The 8,973-nt window shown below is 36.2% G+C and overlaps 1 protein-coding gene across 1 annotated transcript in view; it reads left to right on the forward strand.

Annotated features, from left to right (window-relative positions):
• LOC107007084 (ABC transporter B family member 26, chloroplastic) overlaps positions 1-7,260 on the forward strand; it is a 32,084-nt gene extending 24,824 nt beyond the window's left edge. The window contains exons 13-19 of the mRNA XM_015205548.2: positions 5,021-5,095; positions 5,462-5,536; positions 5,616-5,897; positions 5,974-6,038; positions 6,109-6,169; positions 6,620-6,725; positions 6,816-7,260. Coding sequence (XP_015061034.1) covers positions 5,021-5,095; positions 5,462-5,536; positions 5,616-5,897; positions 5,974-6,038; positions 6,109-6,169; positions 6,620-6,700 — 639 coding nt within the window. The 3' untranslated portion in view covers positions 6,701-6,725; positions 6,816-7,260. The remainder of the gene's footprint in view (positions 1-5,020; positions 5,096-5,461; positions 5,537-5,615; positions 5,898-5,973; positions 6,039-6,108; positions 6,170-6,619; positions 6,726-6,815) is intronic.
• Positions 7,261-8,973: the final 1,713 nt, after the last annotated feature.

Raw genomic sequence — 8,973 nt, forward strand, 5'->3', positions numbered from 1 at the left:
ATGAAAAGGTAAAGTAACTTTTCTTATAGTCTAAGATTTTCTTCCACTTTATAAAGTGTAAGTTTTTCTTCCTCTTTGTGAATTGTAAGAAAGTGTAAGAAAAAGTTTCACTTTACAAAGTGTAAGAAAATCTTACACTTTATGCAGTGTAAGAAATAGTTTCGTTATATATTAAAACATAAATGTTATGGGACTAACGGAAAACGTTTGAAATATTGGATAAAGTGGAATTTTTTCTTCCACTAAGCCTAATCTAGTTACTTCCTAAAATAGTGGCTTATTTTGGTCACTTTTTTTTTTGCTTATTTAGGTTCCGAACTGGGGTAAAAACATGGAGGGGCATTAACTATATCACAAATCATAGCAAACTCTGAGGCAAATCTCACAAATACATAAGAATAAATAGAACCTGAATCAAATAACACATTAGCAATTTGGTCACAAACAAGAATAGTACATGTGATCACTGCATCAGATGCGTCTGCCTCATTCTTGCCGAGAAAAGTTTAACACTGAGCCATGTCCTCATGTCGAGCGGCCTCCCTACCTGGTCGCGTGTTAACCCTGCTTGTGATACCATTTCCTCTACCTCCATAGCCTCACTGATTATCTCCTCGCCCACCTTAAGATGCCCTCAACTATTATTACCATTTCCCGCGGGTACCACTGCTCTAGACGACTTTAGCGCGAAATTCAACACACGTGGGTGGAGACAATCTCTACTCATATGCCTAGGTTCTCCACAATTGTAGCAAGTACGATCAAAAGATGGCCTGCCGCCCATTCAAGGTGCGACTCCCTAGCTTTCCAGAATAAAACTATGAGGTGGATTTTGCGAGTAATTACTTGTAGAGGCGGGCATGGCGAACTGAATTGGCCTGACTGCAAGTGTTGGCCTTCCTGCCCATTTGGAGTAAGAACCTTGAAAATTACTCGAGTTTTTGGCCCTTTTTGCCAATGCCTTAGCCTGACTGTCTCATCTCATCCCATTCACTTTCTTAACAAAGTTTGTTACCTCATTTAAAACTCCTTCCACCAGAGGTCATATGAATAGATAATACCTGCAACTCAGAATTTAGTCGCTTGATAAATAAACGGATCCTGTCTTCCTCGTTAGTCACCAATTGCAACTCATCCTTCTTACGATCCCTCAAAGCCTTAGGCGCATATTTTTTTAAAAATAGAGCATGAAATTGGTCAAGTAAGTGGAGGTAAAACTGAAGATCTGCATTCCATACAAGCACTCCACAACTGCGTAGCCTCACCTCGAAGCTGAAAAGTCACAAATTCAACCTCATGCTGATGGACAATTCCCAAATTATGAAGCCTCTCATAACAATCTAGGATGAACTCGTATGTGTCTTCACTCTCAGAACCATGGAACATGGGCGGTTTCAACTTCAAAAAGTTGGTCAACATCTCATGCTCATTACTAGTCATAATAAGACCCAAAAAGAACGGAAGAAAGCATCATTACCTACAGTTCCACCCACCTTAGGGACGTGACAACAATAGGAGGATTGATGGGAGCTTGAGTTTCTTGAACAGAAGGAAGCACTCCAGGACCAATCAACCCTTTCAAGAATGACATGATATGCTGAGCTTACACTGGGTCGATGGGAGGAATACCTGTATTCTCAGTCGGCACCTCTTCTTCTTGTCCAACCTCCTCAACATTCTCCTCTATCTCTTCATGATGCACGGGAGGGGCCTCATTTTTGGGAGCATTTTCGACCAGTACCCCATCCTTAGTAGGCGCCACTCTTCCTCGGCCTCTACCCCTAGCTCTTCCTCTACCCCTGTATCGACCACGAACTCTTGCTGGAGATTCCGTAGTTGGAGCATTGACGGGAGCTATGGGCCTGACGCTGTTGAATGTAGTGTTAACCATCTGCAGACAGAAGAGTGAAGGAGGTTAGATACCAATTTGAATCGACAAATACCAATTGGAATCAAGTTATAACACGAAGGAGACAAGAGAAAACAAAGAGATCTACTAAAGTTCTATAGCCTCTCAAAGAAAAGTACACGTCTCGTGTCGTTACGCAAGACTCTACTAGACTCGTTTTGGCACATCGAGATCTACAAAGCTAGGATCAGATGCCAACTTTGTTACGATCCAGATCATCGTGATTGACACCCACACTCAACCCTCCAGTGGGAGAATCATTTATACTAATTAGCTAACCAACTTAATCAACAATACTAAGACATTTAAGTTACGAAAGCAAGTTAAATGCTAAGGAAAGAAATAGAGTTTCCATAAACTCCAAACAAAAGTCTAATAACAAACTAACATTGTGGAAGTAATGCCTAGAACTTGAGAGTTAATGTACCAAAACATCGATCAATGAACGATAAGTCTAAACAAGAAGGCTTACAACCCCAAACTAATGAACTAATTAACTAACTAGAAAAGTCTAAGTTTGAAATGTGGACATAGACGAAAGGAGAACTCATGGCAGCCCAAAAGAACTGTCTCACTCTTGAATTTGATCGAAAATCATTGATCTTCTAATCGAGTTTTGTCAATAGCCGCCTGAAGATGCCATGTATTCAACAAAGAAAGAGCAAGTGCATTATCAGTACACAACCATAGTGTACTGGTGGGATCACACGACTATCCACTAGGTGCAACATATATAAGCCATTACAATAATATAATCACTTGCATATACCGAACATATACAATATTATCAACATTTAGAACAAGTTACAGTTTCGCATTTCTCAAAATACACAACTATAATAAATCATTGGTCCGTTCATGGACCCCAAATCCAATGGAACCCGATCCAATGTTTATGCCGAAACGTGACAACTGATCCCATAATTATGCCAAAACGTGACAAACGATCCAAGTTAGTATGTCGAAACGCAACACCCAATCCCTTCAACAAACACAATCACAAATCACAAGTATGTTTTCAAGTTCATACAATCAAGTCATGATTCATGGCATTCATCATTCATGTATCTCATTTACAACAAGTGTGATCAATAATGCATCATTCACATACATACACATATTACAATGAAGCAATAAGAATCATATATCACATAATTATAGAATCACAATCATCACCTACCTCGAATCCAAGCTTGAATCCCCAAGGCACTATGATCTTTCTTTTTCGAATTCTTTTCGCTTGTTCTATGTCTACAAACAACAATTTATACGCAAGGATCAAGGTCTAATTGTTCGGATTATAACAAATCCAATAACCCTAGACCAAACCCTTGATCCCCATACTCGTAGTAGGGTTGTTTTCACCATAATTTTCGGATTTAATCTTCCCCTATCTATAATTACCCATGAATTTACATTCTACGGATCAAAAAATGGATTCGGGGAGTGAAATCCTTACCTTTAGCCTCAAGAATGGAGGAAAACTGGCAAGAAAAGCCCTGAGTTCGTTCCTTAGCTCTCAAGTTCGAAAATTGTAGGATAAAACATATTTGGGGTTTATTTACGACTTTAAGTCGTGTCTGCCCCGTCATAGCGACACCCACCCCGCTGCAGCGACCCCGCCTTGGCGAGTGAAATCCCGCCTCAACGGCTTGCACATAAATAGTGAGCTATTTCAAGAATTTCAAATCCCATTTCACAACACACCTTTAACCAACGACATTCAGATTCCACCCATTTACGCTAAGATTGATTTCGAGAGTTCTACTCGCCCGAATTCAATTCCATAAAGTCGTACGAGTTCCTTAACGACTTGTCCATCTACCCATGTAATCAAATTCATAATTAAATCACCCGATTGTTACCAGATTTCCCTATACTTTAATGTCTCCGATTTCGTCGAAGTCTGGACTAGGTTGGGAAATTTCAAGTTACTACAAAATTTCAAGTTACTACAAAAAAGTTTTCCGATCCCAAATTTTTCCCCGTTGGCTTTTCTATTACGAAAAAACCCGGTCATTACAACTTTGAACAAAAAACACTTTTCAAATAAAAAAATTTCAGAAGCTTGGTGAAACATGCTTTAAAGCCTATTTTCCAACTAGTAGATATCACTCCTACAATTGTTTTCATCCATTGTGCCTTTCCTTTAGCTAGGTCTTTATTGATTCTAAGAAATTGTAGGTCTTTGAAGACAACTTGCTTCCATGTAATTATAGGTCTACATCATCTCTTCTTAACACCTTAACTTACTATACATATAGACTTGTGCAGCTATAGGCCAACCCAAGATATGACCGTATACACAATCTTAAACAACCTTCTCTCGTTCTTTTTTTTTTTGAAACTGGTAACTTACAACCTTCTCTCGTTTTATCGTCAATCTGTAATACTTGAACATTCTGGTGAAGGTGATCATTTTTAATTTTATCTAATCCTATATGACTACACATCGATCTTAGTCAGCACTCATCTCATGGATATATTGGACATTTTTTAAAGTTGGTAACTAAAAGACATATTTGATTTTAACAACCCAACAGTTTTTTTGAAACTGAATTTTTTTAATGGTCCAACATTAACTACCATATAACATTTGTTGGTCTTATAATTGTTCTGTGGAACATACCTTTCACTTTGATAGGCAACATTCTAATACATGACACTACAAGAGCACTTCTCAGTTTGAAACATCTTGTTTAATTCTACATTAACATCTTCATCTATCATTTCATTCTACTTCTGAAACGAGCCTACATATCTAAATTCATTTTCATTTTGGCACCGCAATCTGGTCTTATCTTACCTCAATTTCGCTCTTCCCATGATGTATAAACTTGTGCTGCATGTACTTGTACTACTTGACTTATCCTAAAACTCCTTACTCTCTAAAGTGCTCCTCCATATGATCACGATCGAATACGCAGAACCAAATAAAAACAAGTAAGCGATAGGATTAGAATAGAACGATTATATGTGCACCGTCAGAATTAAATAGATTTGTGTATATTCTCCCAACTATCTTTTAGGGGTATAGATTTGTGTATATTTTTATTTCTCTATTCACTAATTTGAAACATGACTGAGATGTGAATTTCATCTGTTGTTTAGGTTGGCCTAAGTGGTAGTGGAAAAAGCACTCTGGTGAACCTTCTCCTTCGGCTGTATGAGCCAATAAGTGGGCAGGTAATTCTTGTCATGTTTGATATAATAATATATTGTTGAATTATGAAAATATAAAACAGAAGGGAGCTCAATGGTAAAGTTGTCTTAGGTCATGGGTTTGACTGTTTGAGTGGTGGAATGCCATTGATGCTTGTGTCAGGGTAGGCTGCCTTATTACACTCTTCCCAGTACCTGTGTGAACTCATGATGCTTCGTGCATTGATATTCCCTTCTTATGAATATACAAGATTGACCCTTCTTGAAGAATTTGCAGATGCTTAGATCATACTATTAAGAAGCCTTGAGAAAAGCAGCGACCATTTTTTCCACCTTGCTTTCTCAAATAAAAAGAACTTCTTTTCCTAACTACTTGTTTTGGATTTGAAGATATCTATTGATGGCTACCCGATTAGAGATTTGAACATCAAGTGGTTGAGGGAAAGAATTGGATATGTGGGACAGGTTAGCCTCATATACTATTATCCTAATTTGAGTTTTGTATGGCTTTATAAATATCATGTTACTAAGATATTTTGAACAGGAACCTAGACTTTTCCGCATGGATATCAGCTCAAACATAAGATATGGCTGTAGTAGAGATGTCAATCAACAAGATGTGGAATGGGCTGCCAAGGAGGCCGCTGCCCATGATTTTATTTCATCTCTACCCAATGGCTTCCACACAATTGTTGATAATGATTTGCTCAGTGGAGGCCAGAAGCAGCGAATTGCAATTGCTAGAGCCATTCTTAGGGATCCAGATATTTTAGTACTTGATGAAGCCACTAGTGCTCTAGATGCAGAGAGTGAACACAACATTAAAGTAGATCTTCTAAAAGTCGTTTAACTGATAGAGATTGTTGAATTGCATACTAAATATACATTTTCAATCCCCATAGGCTGTGCTTTGTGCTGTCAGAAGAGAACTGAAATCAAAGAGAACTGTCATTGTGATTGCACACCGGTGAGTTGTCTTTGTTCTTTTCAGCAGAACCGAGTACTAGCTTGTAACACTGGTAAACTGCTATCTACAGGCTTTCGACAATACAAGCTGCTGACAGAATAGTTGTGATGGAAGGCGGAAAAGTTGTTGAGGTAGATATTATGGCTTCTAAACATATCATAGGTAGAGCAGCTAATAATCACAACGTCACCTCAGTCTCCTTTCTTGTTTAGACTGTTCTATGCTCTCTGATTCAACCTGTGCAGTTCTAACATAGCAGCATCACATTAAGCAACCCATAAGACCAGTGCATTTACCATCATGGGAGTGGTCTACTCTGGTTTTTTTATGACGCCAAAGTTTGTGTACTTGTATACAGAAGGGCTATTAGTCTATAGTTCCGTTTAGTATCTAACAAGTTGAAACTGACGCGTGAAACGTTGCAATCTGGAGGTTCACATTCTTATTCATATCTACCTTAATCTTATACTAAAAAATAGAGCTGCCTAATGCTTAAATAACTTTCGGTCATGTAGTATGTCTTGTGGCTTTAATCAATCTAGTATCTCTGACTTGGATGATCTTACTTTTGCTACATTCAGATGGGTAGCCACAAAGAGCTTCTCCTCAATGATGGCTTGTATGCTCGATTAACCAGAAGACAGGCTGATGCTGTGGCATGAATTCTTGCAGTTGAGCGACATAAAGGTTTGGGTTGATTCTTTGGCCTACTAAGTTCCTGATTGGACAGTAGAGATGACTTGGTATCTTTTATTTCACAAAATGCCTATGCACTAGATTACATAGAACCTTCTGAATGAAGAGGACAGACAATATGGGATTAGTTGCAGATCTTGCAGTTTGGACCATCTCAAATTTTCTAAAGGGATCAGGTTAGCTTCAAAGATTTTGCTGCATCACTGCCCAAAGCTATAACTTGGTGGAGGGGTTTGCGTGATGTACAATATGTTCAAAGGGTTGCAGAGACTTCTACCACAAAGAGCCGATACTGTTGATCCATGTAAATGTCTCGAAACCATGTCATTCTGGTTCAATGCTGAAATTGAAAGAAAACCTTGCTCATAGAGAAACATTTTGTTTGGAAAAATCACGCCACCACATCTATTTATTTAAGGGTTAATATTATAACTTTTAGATCTACTTTTCTTTTATAGTACTACTTATGTTATTTTAATTACAAGTGTTAACAAATTAGTTTTAATTTATATATCAATTAGGTAAATTGCTTGCGCTTTACGCGGTGGTAAATTACGCTAATAATCTATTTCTATATATTTGGTAATATAGGTGTTTTTTGAGTGGGTACAATCCTACGATAAATTATCAACAATATTTTACGCAAAGATGAAAAGAAATATTTTGTTAATCTTAAAACCAAAAAGATTGATTCTAAGTGTTTATGCATTTTGTTATTCATTCTTCATTTTATTGTAGTTATTCATCACCAAAGTTTTTATAAAAGTAATGTAATTGTTTCATTGTCTATTTTTGTATTTTAAAAAGTGGTATAAACAATTTATTCATCAATTTCAGGAGTTCTTCTTTTATTCAAGGTCTCTACATGCAAGATTTAAATAATATACATCTTATATAATTAGTTGTGTACTTAAGAAGTTAATTAAAATTTAAAACACTTCTCTTGGAGATCAATGAAATAACGTATCTCGCTCAAATAATTTGGATTAATTGATGTCTTGGCAAGTCTGGTATTCAAAATCACCCACAGTCAATGATTTGATACCCAAAGGCCAAAAGACAAATTTTGCTACTTATTTTTCGATCAATATGGTTAAATTATTTTTTTGCGACTTTTAATCTGATGTTTATAACGAGAATAATTATTTCTTGATTAATATGGATTCATCATACTTTGAGGGATAATTCTTTGACACCAATTCAGCATTTGAACACCAAACTTTTTATTAAGCTGAGTACAATACTTACCATAACACTAAATTTTTTTTTGGATTTCACTAATCGATTGAATGCCTTAATAAGATAGAAAATTGAATAACTAAAACTCCAAGGTAGTGTGGAACCACCATATCTTCATCAAAGTCCCTTCTTGGACATCCTATGGATCTTTTAGCCATTGTAAACTCTATAAAGATCAAAGTAATTTTTTTACAAGCTAAAGAATTCTAATCTATATAACACCAATAGTATAATGATTACATCAAACTCTTGATTAACATATCTTCACTTACACATAATGATAAAAAAATATAAACAACAAAGTTTAAAACATGTACTCAAAAATAACATAAGCATAAATTAATGAATTTTAAAAACATACAAAGATCTGTAACAATAGAATGAAACTCGAGTACATTGAATGCACATTGTGCCTTTTAGAAAATTATTCTCCTCTAGTACATGAGATTTAAAGATATATATCCTCTCAGGATAAAACGATTCTATCCACCAATGTAGTGATGCAAAAACAATGGTGTCAGTGAGTCATTCAACAGGAGCAAAGTACATGAGTATTTAATTGTGCAGAAGAAGGAGGTTAGATTTTTCATCGTTTTAAAATGAGAGAAAATCCCTCTATTAATATACAACAAAATGTAGTGTGAATAAAGGCTTATTATGCATTGTTGGAAATGTCACAACTCTTTGAAAAAAATCATAACTTTCATAAAAGTCAAAACTTTCCATAAAAATCCTAGTTTTTCATAAAAGTCTCAACTCTCTTAATAAAAGCCGCAATTCTTTGTAAGTCGCAACTTTTCATAAAAATCATAACTTTTTATAAAGTCACAACTTTTTATGAAAGAAAAACTAGTTTTGGAAATAAATAAGTTGTAATTCTATACACATTTTGTCTTAAGTAGTACACTCTGTGACTCCAAACAATTGAGGCGCGTGAGAAATATTTGGATGCCAGGTAAGCCAAAAAGGGGCACAAAACTACAAAAAAGATTAAGTTCAG

Source organism: Solanum pennellii, chromosome 12 (genome assembly GCF_001406875.1).
Source record: "Solanum pennellii chromosome 12, SPENNV200".
Taxonomy (NCBI): Eukaryota; Viridiplantae; Streptophyta; class Magnoliopsida; order Solanales; family Solanaceae; genus Solanum; species Solanum pennellii.